Here is a 14,485-nt window from a genome sequence, read left to right on the forward strand (position 1 = left end):
TCTGACCCCTATTATTCTTGCAAGCACTCGTCCTCCAGTCTATATCCGGGAAGTTGAAGTCTCCCATAATCACACATTTCCCCTTTGTGTTTACTTCATTAAAGACATTAAAGAGGTCTCTATCCATATCCAAATCAGATCCCGGTGGTCTATAGCACACCCCAAGCACTATCTCAGGGGAAGCTCTAGTTGCTTTTTTTACCCAGTGTGATTTTTGCCCAGACAGACTCTGTCTTATCCATTCCATCGCTTCTTATTTCATTACAGTTAATCTCATCATTGATGTACAAGGCTACTCCACCACCTTTGCCTTTCTTCCTGTCTTTTCTAAACAGCACATAGCCTTCAATACCTGTACTCCAGTCATGAGTACTATTCCACCAGGTTTCTGTTATCCCTATAATATCCGGTTTCACTTCCTGCACCAGTAGCTCCAGTTCCTCCATCTTGTTACCTAGGCTCCTCGCATTAGTGTACAGACATTTTAATTTTTGGCGTTTGGCATCAGTGACATTCTTTCCCCCGTCGTGCACAGACCTTCTACCACCAGCATCACCCGTTACTCTGGTTTCTACTCCACTATTCCTCCTTGGATCAATTCTTTGGTCCGCAAGGGTATCCCCTCTCACTTTGTTTACTTCCCTCTCCAGGTTATATTCCGGCATGGAGATCTCCTGAACATCTCCCAACCATCTCCCCCAACTTCCTAGTTTAAAGCTCTCTTGATGAGGTCGGCGAGCCTCCATCCTAGAATTCTATTTCCCTCCTTACTTAGAGGAAGTCCATCCTGAGCGAACAGTTGTCTATCCGTAAATGCTTCCCAATGACCGTACATCCCAAAGCCCTCCTTATAACACCAATGCCTGAGACATCTGTTGATCGCCATAATCTTGTCATTCCTTCGTCGCCCTGCTCTAGGAACCGGCAGAATCCCACTGAAGATCACCTGAGCCTCGATTTCTTTGAGCGTCTTCCCCAGTCTGGTATAGTCCTCTTTGATACAGTCCAGCGAGTAACTAGCCGTATCATTCGTTCCCACATGAAGGACAATCAACGGATTCTTTCCCGCTCCCGCTAGGATCCTATTCAGCCTCAGGTCCACATCTTGTCTCTTAGCCCCTGGCAGACAGCACACCCTTCTGTTCTCCCGATCAGGTCTAGTTACAGGCCTGTCTATTCTTCTCAGTAAAGAGTCTCCAATCACGTAGACTTGCCTTTACCTGGCGACAGTGTGATTCTCCGGTCTATTCCCCACACCAGCTGGCCGCAAGTCCTCTCGATTTGTATTCGCCCTTACAATCCTCCTAGGGCTCATACTTGGTGTCACCACCATTGACTCCTCCCCTCCTTCTGCAGGACTAGCTGCTCGTCTTTTTCCTTGCCCTCTCTCCTTCAGCAGCCTGCTGTGCTCCATCTTCATTTTCCAACTCAGCAAACCTGTTCCTGAGTTCTATTTCTCCATCGCTGGCCCGTCTTTTCCTCTGCCTGGTTCTCCTAGTCACATGCTTCCACCGTCCACTTTCCTCACCCAGCAGCCCCTCCTCAGAGTTCTTTGGTCCTGCTTCTATCTGCTCGTCTGAGCTTATCCCCTGTGCCTCATCATGTCTATGTTCCATCATCTGCTCAAACCCCCTTCTAAACTCAGCCACAGTTTCCACCTACATCTCCAGTCCTCTCATCTTTTCTTCCAGCAGCTCTATCAGGCGGCACTTCATACAGACAAAACTCCTTTCAGGTGCCCCCTCCAGGACCATGTACATGCCACAGCTACCGCATCCGGTCATCCTCAGTGTGTCTCTACCTGCTGCCTCTGCCTCAATCATACCCTTCCAACTCTGTGCCTGGCAATCCACGCCTCACACCGCACCACAGGCCACCAACAAGCACTGGGCTGCTGGCAGACCCCTGCCCCTTCCTTTGTCTGACTTCCTGGTTTCTCTGCCTTGGTCTCCTCTGTAACCTCCCCCTGGAGACTCCCACTGAAACTCCCGTTAGCAGTTCTGTTTGCTGGCTCCTGTGCCGCTGCCTGAGTGCCTGGCTCCTTATATAGGACCCCTAATCAGGTAAGCCCCGCCCCCAGCTCAGGGCTCAGCCTCGCTCCCAGCACACGGCCCCTAGCAGCCTGCACACACACTCACTCACACACAAACTCCACAATACAATCCACAAACTACAAAAACCTGCTCCTCCAACAGAACTCCCACTGAAACTCCCCTGTTAGCAGCTCTGTTTGCTGGCTCCTGTGCCGCTGCCTGAGTGCCTGGCTCCTTATATAGGACTCCTAATCAGGTAAGCCCCGCCCCCAACTCAGGGCTCAGCCTCGCTCCCAGCACACGGCCCCTAGCAGCCTGCACACACACTCACTCACACACAAACTCCACAATACAATCCATAAACTACAAAAACCTGCTCCTCCAACAGAACTCCCACTGAAACTCCCCTGTTAGCAGCTCTGTTTGCTGTCTCCTGTGCCGCTGCAGCTGTCAGTCACTCCATTATCTTTCCCAGGATCCATGTCAGACCAAAGGCCTATAATTTATTCAGGTCATCCTGTTTACCCTTTTTAAATATTAGCCCAACATTAGGTTTCTTCCAGTCTTCTGGTACTCCAAGATTTATTGAAAATCAACATCAGTGGTCCAGCAAGCTCCTCAGCCACTTCTTTTAAAACTCTTCAGTGCAAGTTATCTTGACCTACTGATTTAAATACATCTAATTCTGGTTGCTGTTTAATATCCTCCTGAGACACCAGAGGACTAGAAAGAGTGTTATCATCCTCTGTCTTTTCCCAAATACAGAACAAATATTTATTGAACAATTCTGCCTTTTCTGCATAATTATTGATTACTCTACCATTTCCATTTAGTAATGGACCAATATCATTATTAGGATACTTTCAGTCCAACACCACAGTATTACTGTTTTGACTATTTAAGTTTTGACAAGAATATCAAAAGCACAGATAGGTTTTTTTATACTTGACGTATTGATAGAAATATTATACAATTGAAAAAAGTAAAATGGAGAAATAACTTGTAGGTTCATACTGTCCATTTTCCAAGGATGTTGTAATAACTCAAGAGAGCAAACCAACTCAAAAATTCAGATCCAGGAGGTTGTGATGGAATGCACCCCTGGATTCACACCCAAAACACTACTATAATAATCTTTTCACAGAAAATGCCTTGTAAAGTATCATTTAAAAACTAGTAAGTTGCTGGTCAGTAATATCACGGTGAAATGCATGTAGCAACATTACACGCAAAGGTATGAACATAAGCTGAAATCATGACTAACGTGTGTTTACCACACAAGTCTGAGGAATGGGTAAATCTGTTTCTCAAAAGACAAAAGGACAAGTTGATGCCTCTAGCCAGGTGCCATCAAAGCTGATGGGCCATCACCTATCACGTAGCCATTCTTTGGTAAGGAAGGGGGACAGGAACAAACAGATTCTGCATCTTAGCAAACAATGGCATGAAACCTCTTTCCTACAAGACTCCAAGTCTCCTTTCCCAGAGCTGGAAAGAGCTTTATCTACATGTCTTTCTCTGGAAAATACACTTCAAAAAGGTGACAACTATAAAAGTGAAGGGCAAAACCACCTCAAGTTCTCTCTCCCTGTCCATCTCTCTATTTCACCTCAGGCAAAAGAAGCCAGCCATTGGACCTTGAAAGCAGATCTTGACTTGAAATTGGGTCAGCAATACTAGCAGAAATGTGTGGTAAGAATTTCAACTTAAACCAAGGCTAGTTTGTTAAGTTTAGTAATCGCATTTTATCTTTACTTTTCTTGTAACCACTTCTGACTTTAATGTCTTAGTACTTGTATTCACTTAAAACCTCTCTCTTTGTAGTTAAATAAACTTGTTTTATTCTCTAATCAAAACTAATCTAGTGTAGTGAACTGTGGCAGTAACTCCATTTGAAGTGGCAAACTGTTGTATCTTGATCCCCTTAGATTGGCAACAGGCCTAATATGTCTGCACTGTCCCATGCTAAACATACGTTTTTTGGGGAAAATCCCGCACTAGGAGAGTGTTAGGATCACTCTGCAAGTGATAACCAAAGCTGGTGGAAGCCAGAGCATGACAGATGCATGCTGAGAGGCTGCTGGACCACGGCTGTAGCTATACACAGACACTCAGACCACGTCTACACTACAAACTTACATCGGTATAACAAATACTGCTCAGGAGCATGAAAAATCCACACCCCTGAGCAACAAAGTGATACCAACCTAACCCCCAGTGTATACAGCACTACGCAGACGGTGTACACAGCTTCTCCTGTCGACATAGCTACCACCTCTCGCAGAAGTAGATTCACTATGCTGACAGAAGCTCTCCCATCAGCATAGTAGTGTCTTCACTGAAGTTTGACAGCATTTTAAGTGTAGACATGCCCTCAGAGTGTGACCCGCATGCTGGCAAGTAGCTTTCTTAAATTGGTTAACCAACAACGATGTTTACATATTTGACCCAGTTTTCTACCACTCCTCTTTCCTTAGCCCTCTTCCAGAAAGAGGGCCCTGGAGTGTGCAACCAAATGCTTTCAACAAAAGAGCCACCTGTCGGCACTGCCAAAGGAGTAGCACCAACGTCCACTGCAAAGAGACCTGTCAATTTAGAGTCAAAGAGCCAGCGGCGGGGACCGAAGCGATGCCTGTCTCCCCTGGTCAGCATAGTATCAATTACCAGAATGTGTTCTGTCACCATCTGAATAGCCAGGAGATATTGCCTCGATAAAACAGTCAGTAGTCTGCTAGAGAGATGATTCTAACAAGCTCCACACCAGTTGATAAGTTTTAACTTCATGTAAAGGTCTTATAAACCTCATTCTTGGCCATTACCTATCATTTAATTTTTTTTTCACCGTTACACTACCTACATTATTTTTTCTCATGCTTTGAAAAAATGGCAAAATTAGTACTTCACTGTTCCTTGCTTACCATTGCATGAGAGATCAATTACTTGGATCAGCTGGCAGAAATTTTCTTGCGTTGAGGTTAGTCACTGGATCAATATAACATTGTCCCTCAACTTGAACTGTGCTCTGAATTCAGAAGTAAAAGCATGTGTCAAGCATTCCATGAAAGCTTTAAGTATCAGCCTGAAGGAGTGAGCCTTTCTCATTTATAGATTGCAAATGAACAGACCTCTAGGTAAGACAAATATAGTGAAGACATATTCTGATGATAAACAAGTATATGTTGGTTGAGCTCCCCTTGGGAAAACCAAGGGGTCCGTTTGTTGCCATATGCAACCTCATTAGGGTGAATGTCAGCTTTGCACAGATTTGGTGAAATTCACCCAGGAAAATAGGTTGCCCCACAAAGTCCCCCAGTGCAGCAGAACTGTCATGGTTACACTAAGTGTGAATGGGTAACTGTTCAGTGAGCGCACAGAGGACACTATACCTCCCGCATGTCACAGAACTGGGTTCCACACTAACTATGCATAGGCCATTACAGAAAGGGGCTTAAGAAATGGGCCAAGGAATGGAAAAAGTCTATGGTTACATGTATCCAGTGGACATGGCAAGGAATGTAACTAGACCAGTGTGCAGGAATAGCAGGGTCTGGTACAACAACTGCAAAGAGGGCATGTATCTGTTCTGGCCACAGGTTGGAGGTACAGAAGAAACATCCCAATTCAACCCACACAGTGCCTCCGTTTCCCCATTTTCCAGATGGGAATAATAATATTGATCTTCCTGTGTAAAACACTGATATTTATAAATGAAAAACACTAAATATTGTTGGCTTTTTGATTTGTGCTTTAAAAGGAAATTACCAAAACTAGGACTAATGGAAATGTTTTTGTGACTGTTTTTGTCTGATTTCCAGTAACAACAATTCCCTGTTGTGGATTTAAACCCCTCACCGTGTTTGCAAAGCTTTTTGTGGGCAGGGGGAAATGTGGTTTATCTAGGGGCCTGATCCAGTAAAGTATTACTCATGTAGCTGTTACTCACATGAGTGGCCTCGTGAAAAGAAGTGGGAGAACTTCATGTCAAGTGAAATTTTGCCTGAGCCCATGTATTTGTAAAGTGCTGTGTAAATTTACAGAGCTGTATGTGTTTCACTGTAATAAGCAAGACACTGGAACATTATAAGCGTGCATGAGAATCTGAAGGTGAACTTGACTGTGCTACTTTAATTGTCCAAGCTAATCCAGTGTAAAATATAAACAACATGAAGGTTGAATAGTTTATAGAACTTTTAAAGTGCTTTGTATTGTTAATACAAGAGGATGGTAGTAAAGGGAATGTGAGTTTTTTAAAAAATTATTTTGAGCCTTAGTGTCCTGATTTAAAAAGAAACATTTACTTTGATTTCTAAATTGCGATATTATATTTTACATTCATATGAGACCTTTACAGATGAAGCCCAGTCTGAACATTGAATATTTCAAGCATTTTGCATAAGAGAAAAAGATTCTTCCTATCCAAAATTCCCCTGCTCTTTCCAAACTATTGCACAGTATTCTCTGTGCTGTTGGCCTAGCTGGCTGCTGACTTTCTTCCTCAAAGGTGGCTGCATTTCAGTGGTGCATTTATATGTATAGTTTGCAAAGCATGTATTGATCCTTGTAGAAGGAGGCTTGTAGGAATGAACAGATAGGTACTGCAGACGTCACCTGAAGACAGACCATTCCTAAGATGGTACTAGCAGTGGGACACTGTGAGCTCTTAGTGGGATAAGGGTTGCCGTGAAAGTATGGAGGTGATGGCACACATCCGCATATTACCTCGATACTGGTGCTGCACATAACAAAATTCATTCCACACATGAATGCAAAAATTAGCAGAAACACTGGTGGGAATTATGGAGGCGCAACAGTAATTGCCATGCTTACAGTTGGGCAACTTTGTGAGAGCACCTTGAAAAAAAATCAGTTCTAAAGTCTATATGCCTATGTCTCTTGAAAACTGCTATAACTGTTAAGGGACCAGAGTATGTGTCAGGGCTTTGGAGCTATGCTCCGGTTCCACTCCAGCTCCAGGCAAAAACCTGCAGCTCCACTGCTCCAGAGCTTCTCCGAGCTCCAGCTTCAGCTCAGCGCTCTGCTCCAAAGCCCTGGTATATGTTAGTGGTGCATGTCTTGGGTCATTTGGTCAAGGAGCTCCCAAGTTACAGCACTCCAAAATCACCTGCTTTTAATTCTCAAATATTTGGAACCATTTGTCCTTGGACTGCCCCTAAGCTCAAATACTAAACACTATCTAGAACCAATTTAGAAAACAAAATATTTCTAGTTATTGCAGATTTATTTTTTGGAAGGGAAGGGTGAGTGCCAGTTTGAGGAATTTCAGCACTCCACCAGTAATCATCTAGGGCCAAATCCCATCCTGGGACAGGCTGGGGGGGGCATTATTGTGCGCATGATATAAAGTCTAATATGGCAGTGTGCCACTGGGCTGATATGAGGAGGACTTTGTACCATGGTAAAAATTACACAAGAAGAGCTGGATCAATTCTGTGCTGGGAGATGCTCACTGAATTCCTACCAGGTTCACTAGGCATGACAGACTGAGTTTGTGATGGCAAACAAGAACAGGCACGTTCAGTACATGTAATCTTTCTATAGGGTGTCCTCATTCAGCTGACAGCACCCACTGAGATAAATGGGCCATTTCATACCTATGCTACACGGAGCAAGTAGCCTGTGCTACAGAAAGGATGTACAGAGTCCCTCCCCCCACAAAATTAGGCCCAACATAATTCAATATTGGACCTCATTCTGACAAACAAGGAAGTTAGGTGCTGAGCTAAGACCAGCAATTACTTAGGCACCAGTGATCGCAATCAAGGTACATTTACTTTGTGCAAAGAGAACACAGCATCGACCAATAATATGTATATCTGGAACTCCAAAAGAGCCAGGTTTTCATGTTTAGAACAACTGTCAGCATAAATGGGAACATTAAATTTAAAGTGGGAAGTGTTAATGAAAACTGGTAGCTGTTTAAGGACATCCTGCTAGGTACCTAAACAGCCATGATTCCATAGACATGAAAAAAAGTTACACTAGACAAGAAGCCATCGTGGTTAAAAGTAGATGTAAAAGCACTAATAAAATAAGTAAGAATAGAAGAGAGGGGAAGTAAAATGCAGTGAATATAAGTTACAAATTAAAAATGTAGGTGACTTAAGGGAAGCTAAAGGATTCCCTTAATGAAATATTAATGTCCACAAGGGTTAAAAACAGTCAGAAGAAATTTTTAACAAAATTATTAGGAACAAGAAAAACCCCGTGTCAGGTATAGGTCCATTCCCAGATGCAGACAGTAAAACTGTAAATACTGACGTAGAAGAGGCTGAAGTATTCAATAGATATTACTGGTCTATATCTGAAACAAACCAGAAGGATATGTCGATCCCATATGGTATTGCGGATGGACCAGAAAGTTTACCATATGTAACAAAGGATGATGTGATGCAACATCTGTTAAACACTTTCAATTCCACAGGCCAGATAACTTACACCCAAGAGTCTTACAAGCACTAGCTGAGGAGCTCTCTGAATCAGTAAGGTTAATTTTTAACAAATCTTGGATATCTGGCAAAATTGCAAAGGATTGGAGGGCTGTTAATATGCATTAAAAAAAAAAAACAAAAGAGGAGAGAGAGAGGGAGAATGTGCACAAAAGGGACGACCCATGCAACTACAGACCAGTTAGCTTGACGCCAATCCTGGGTAAGATAATGGAATGGTTAACTCAGGACTTTCAAAGCATTAGAGGCTAAAAATATAATTAATGCCAGTCAGAAGGCAGATTTTGCCAAACAAGCCTGGGTGGTTGTTGGTTTGTTTTGGTTTGTTGGAGGTCAAGCTGATAAAAGGCAACTATGTTGATATAGTACACTTGGATTTCTCCTAGGCATTTGACTTAGTTCCACAAGACATTTTGATTAAAAAACTTGCATTATATGGAACTAACAGGGCTTACACATTAGATGGATTAAAATTGGCTCAGTTACAGATCTCAAAATATTGTTGCTAACAGAGAAAACATCAAGGAGCAGGACATATCTAGCAGGATCTCTCAGGGATCAGTGCTTGGTCCAACGCTATTCAGTTGGGTTTTTTTAATTAATCCAGATAATTAAATGAAATCTGTGCTGGTAATATTTGCAGATGACAAAGACTGGTGGTATTAAATAACAAGGAGGACAGATGGGTTACTGATAGAGTGATCTGAATCACCTTTGTAGACTATTACAATCCAACAAAACATGTTTTAACATAGTAAAATATCTGGAAACAAAGAATGCAATCTGCATCTATCCAGACGGGAGACTGGCTTGGAAAGCTGTGACTCAGAGAAGGGATTTGAGGTGATTACCTACAACGACCCCTAACATGAGCACTCACTGCAATGCTGTGGCAAAAAAGGCTAATGCAGTCCTTGAATGTATAAGGAGGAGATATAAAGTAGAAGTAGGGAAGAGATCTTGCCTCTATACTCCTTATTGGTCAGACCAATGCTAGAGTACTGTGCTCAGTTCACTTGAAAAAAGGATGTGAAAATACCAGCAAGATTCTGAAAGAGGATCCCAAAAATGATCCAGCGGATGAAAAACAAACCTTACACTGTGAGGCTTAAAGAACTAAATTTACCACAGAGAAGGTTCAGAGGTGGCCTCATCTCTGTGTATAGGTACTTACACATGGAAAAAGATATGTGATAGGGTGGGAGTTTTCAACCCTGCTGACAAAAGCATAACAGCTTCCAGCCATTGGATTCTGAAGCTCAACAAACTCAACCTTGAAACAAGATGCAATCTCCTAACAGTAAACAAAATTCAATATTAGAACAGCTTACCAGGGAAGGTGGTAGATTCAACACCCCTTGGAGCCATTAGGTGTAACTAGATATCTTTCCAAAAGCATGCTTGAATTCAGCTTATGAGATAAATTCTACAGTGTGTGTGTGAAAAAGAGAGAGAGAGAGAGAGAGAAGTTTAGACTGGTTAGTCTTGATGGTCCCATCCAGCCTTGGTATCTGTGAATCACACTGTTCATTCCCTTCCTTCACAGGCCATGGGAAGAAAAGGAAGCTATGTGCTGCGCTGAACATACTCATAACACTTGTAGCTCTGCATTAAGACAATAACTATGATCAAATCTCATGCTTCAGATAGATGCTTGCAGGGGTCAGGAAAGATTCCCCTCCGCCATATGGACAATCGGCCTGATATATTCTGGGGTCTGTTTCCCCCGCCTTCCTCTAAAGCATCAGAAATTGGCCACAGCTGGTAATGGGACATGGAACGGACTAGTGCTCTGAGTTCGTACATATAATCCTATTTCTTAGATGCCTGGCTGGTGCATCTTGCTCACATACTCAAGGTCCAACTGATCACCAGATTTTGTCTTGGGAAGGAATTCCGCCCCCTCACCCCCAGATCAGACTGGCAGGGTGTGATGCAGTAGGGACTGTCTGTGTGGGGAGTGGGAGAGCAGGGGAGGACTTTAGGAGATGGACGATGCCAGAGCCTGTAACCTGAGCTAGGTAAGGGAGGGGAAAGGTCAACACCTTTACCCGGGAAGGGGACAAAGGAAGGGAGTGGCAGGAGGGAAGCAGTTTGAGTTTGGGCTTGGGGCTATGTGGGCGGAATTCAGGGTATCCTAGCTAGGATCCAAGCACCCTGAAAGCCCAGAAGGACTCGGTGGAGGGGTCCTGACTGTGCCTGCAAGCTCTGCTGTAACCTGTGTTCCTGTTGTCCAATAAACCTTCTGTTTTACTGGCTGGCTAAGAGTCACTGTGGGTCCCAGGAAGAGGGGTGCAGGGCCGGACTCCCCCACACTCCGTGACACAGGGATCTTGGGAGGACCTTCACCATCCCCTTCCTCTACAGCAGTGTTTTTCAACGTTCGAGTCACGACCAAGTATTGGGGTCGCAACATGTAAGGCACTGGGTCACCTTGCTCAGCACCCAGGGACGCTAGTGGCTCTGGACAGCATCACGGACTGGGACATTAAAAGTCCCATCAGCGGTGCTGCCCAGCTAAGGCAGGCTAGTGCCTACCTGTTCCAGTACCTTGCTGCACCCCAGAAGCGACCAGCAGCGGGTCCAGCTTCTAGACAGGAGGGCCACGGGGCTCCGAGTGCTGCCCCGACCCCGAGCACCAGCTCCACACTCCCATTGGCTGGGAGCTGGGGGGAAGGCAGTGCCTGTGGAAAGAGCCACACAGAGCCACTTGCGCACCTCCGCCTAGGAGCCAGACCTGTTGCTGGCTACTTCCAGGGTGCAGCGCGGGCTGCAGTGCCAGGATAGGTGGGAAGCCTGCCTTTGCACCCAGCTGCGCTGCTGACCAGGAGCCACTGGAGGTAAGGCTACACCCCAACCCTGTGTCCCAATTCCCTGTCCCAGCCCTGAGCCTCCCCAAAACTGGAACCACTTCCTGCACCCCAAACACCTCATCCCTGGCCCCACCCCAGAGCCTGCAGCCCCAGCCCAGAGCCTTGACCCCCTCTTGCACCCCAACCCCCTTCCCCAGTCCAGAGCTCCCTCCCACACCCTGAACCCCTCATTCCCAGACCCATCCTGCAATCCTCACCCCCGCACCCCAACCCTCTGTCCCAGCCCTGAGCCCCTCCCACACCCCAAACCCCTCAGCTCCGTTGGATCGCAGGCATCAACAATTTTCTTCAACTAGATCCCCAGGAAAAAAGTTTGAAAACCACTGCTCTACAGCATGGATCCCCTGCTAGGATCACCTAGGCATATTTCACCTAATCAATTCCCTGACATGGCAGGGGCTTCGGTCATTGGTAGCATCTCTCCTATTCTCTGCACCTTTCACTGTACTCCATACCACTCTATGGCAAGCACAACGTAAGAGTTAAATTCACTAGACTCATGATCTCTGAAGAGAGCACAGATACATCAGTCATCAGGATTACAGTGAATTTCATGCTGCTGGTAGCACAAAGAATGGAGCAGAATGGCAAGGGAGATGAACATCACACCACAAAAAGTTGAAGAGTCATTCAGTCAATCATTCAGTCAGGACAAAAACATTGGTTATAGAAGATGGAGAAATAGTATATAGAATTACTTAAAGAAACAGCATATTTAGGGTGTCAAGTCAAGTACTTAAGTTAATAAATGCAACCTTAATTCTGCTCTTCCATGTGTATGCTGTATAGTCATTAATTACTTGGTAAGAGCACACACTGAATAATAAGGATAAAAAGAATACTGAATGCCTGGGCAACCTTACTTTTGGCATTTCTTAAATTTCAAGTCTTTTGACTTTGCAACCTTAACTTCCTTTTAACAGGTTTTTGTATGTGGTTCCCTAGGGTTTTGTTTTGTTTTGTTTTGTTTTAACATAAGTTAAACTTCATACTTTTTCTTTCAAAGAATAAGTTGTGAGAGAATTTGGGAGGAAAAAAAATCAACTACATGCACCACACACACACACACACTTAGATTCTAAGGGGAACCTGAGGCTTGCCTGGACTTAGGAAAACTTGCATTTTTACATCAGTATCTGTTAGTGCTCCTTTGGGGATCAATAAGACACCATTTGTAATGTTCCTGGTAACATCTTTTGTATTAACAGATAAGAGTAGAAAAAGAGTTATCAGTCTGTGAGATCAGTAAGATGCATCTTAAGCAGGATCCTTTTCTGCGTATTTGTACAGCTGCTACTTCATCCTGCATTTATCTCATTGTGTCTAGGCATTATAGAGATATGAAACCTGCTCAGAAAGCAGGCCCTTTAGAAGCTATTCTGCTAGGCTGTGTCCTGTAGCAACCAACAGCATCATGCATTCACACGTTGAATTCCTGGAGACCTGGGATGTCACATGTTCAGCCTTTTAAGTCAGCACAAGAAGTTAAGCATTTGTCATTACTACATAAAGAATCATGTTGGAATTAAAAACGTCAGTCATTTTAGCATACCACACACAAAGCTAAATGAACAAAAGACAAAAATGTGTAAAAAAAATGAAGGAAATTCAGAGCCTAGGCTAACATCTTGTCATGCACCACATACAGTACAGACAACAGATAGCATAAGCAAATTAAAATTAGATTGTGATTTGTTTGGGTAGGAACCATGTCTTTCAACAGGTTCTGGAAAGCCTCAACACTTTTTGATGCTGTTAAAAAAAATAAATAAAAAAAAAGAAGGAAGGATGAGGTTACACAGAATTCTCAGACTGACAGGCTTTGCCACTGCATTCATTTTAAAACCTCACTCGGCTTGTTCCTTCCATTCAGAATGGAAGCACTTCCTCACAGGTTATTAATAGCAGTAGCTATTAATATTTATATTGTAATAGCACCCAAAAGCCCCAATCAGCACTGAAGCACCATCTGTGCTGGTTGCTGAGCACACACAAAAAGATAATTTCTGCCCAGAAGGTCTTACAATCTAAAGTATCTTCTAACCTACTCGAATACCAGACAAGTTAAAAACAAACTGAATAACAGCATTCCTGCTGTCTGAATGATGTTATAAGGGAGAGCTGGGTACTTATAGCTCTCAGACTCAGTCATCAGACAAGATGCGATAAGAAATCAAGAGAGGAGGAAGTGAAGAGTACCCTGTACTACGGAAATAGCATAGTGAAAAAAACAGTTGCAGACCAAAGTTATATGCAAAGGAACATTAAATAATCAGCATGGATTTGAGTAACTGCTTTCATAACTTAAAAATAAGGACAAGCTTTTTTTCAGTTGGATGGACAAGACATCCTTCAAGATGACAGATAACTGGTAAGTACTGACGGTAGTGGAGAAAGGGAAAATGAGGATTGATGTAAGGAAGAAATAAGGAGATGCTGGATAGAGAACGTAAAAATCCAGAGATGGAAAGAAGAGCCCACTAAAGACATTCAAAAGCACCTGGAGAGAGAGATCACCTTGCTTTACCTGTTTGCCACAAGCCAAAAAGATGAAAAAATACACAGTGAGCAACACTTCATCCCAGAACAGATGCAAATAATTCCAAAGGTCAATTAGTTTGGACAATATAATTAAGGATCTCATTCCACAAAAAAATAATAAAACCTAAAAATGGCAAGCCTATAATTGATATATTAGATGCATGAACTTTGTTCTTGTACCCATTGATAATCGAAAGCCACGAAGAAGATCTGTAAATAGTTACAGATTCAACCTCTACAATATGCTGAAGCTCCAACAATTGATTGGGTTTATTCCCATCACTCTACTACCGTCAAACTTGAAACACACAAAACCAAAACCACATCATCATGTAACAACTACTTCATGAGCATTTAAAGAGGGACTGGTAAGGAGTTCCTATACTTACTTGTGTCCTCCCATCTGAGAAGGTGCAGCTTCCATGCAGAGTAATAAAGAAATCCAAGTACCAGAAAGAGACAAAGGGCTAGCAGCAGGTTACGCATAAACACCAACAATCCCATCTTCATATGAAATCTGCTCTTCTACATGACCTGGAGGAGAAAAACAGTTTGAACCTTGAACGATCTA

The 14,485-nt window shown here is 43.5% G+C and overlaps 1 protein-coding gene across 12 annotated transcripts in view; it reads right to left on the reverse strand.

Annotated features, from left to right (window-relative positions):
- ST3GAL3 (ST3 beta-galactoside alpha-2,3-sialyltransferase 3) overlaps positions 1–14,485 on the reverse strand; it is a 464,990-nt gene that overhangs the window by 411,833 nt on the left and 38,672 nt on the right. For 10 of the 12 annotated variants that reach the window (XM_050961194.1, XM_050961191.1, XM_050961192.1 and 7 more), the window contains one exon: positions 14,304–14,448. The exons of the other annotated variants lie outside the window; for them this stretch is intronic. In XM_050961194.1, coding sequence (XP_050817151.1) covers positions 14,304–14,424 — 121 coding nt within the window. In that variant the 5' untranslated portion in view covers positions 14,425–14,448. The remainder of the gene's footprint in view (positions 1–14,303; positions 14,449–14,485) is intronic. 12 annotated transcript variants of the gene reach the window in all.

Source organism: Gopherus flavomarginatus, chromosome 7 (genome assembly GCF_025201925.1).
Source record: "Gopherus flavomarginatus isolate rGopFla2 chromosome 7, rGopFla2.mat.asm, whole genome shotgun sequence".
Taxonomy (NCBI): Eukaryota; Metazoa; Chordata; order Testudines; family Testudinidae; genus Gopherus; species Gopherus flavomarginatus.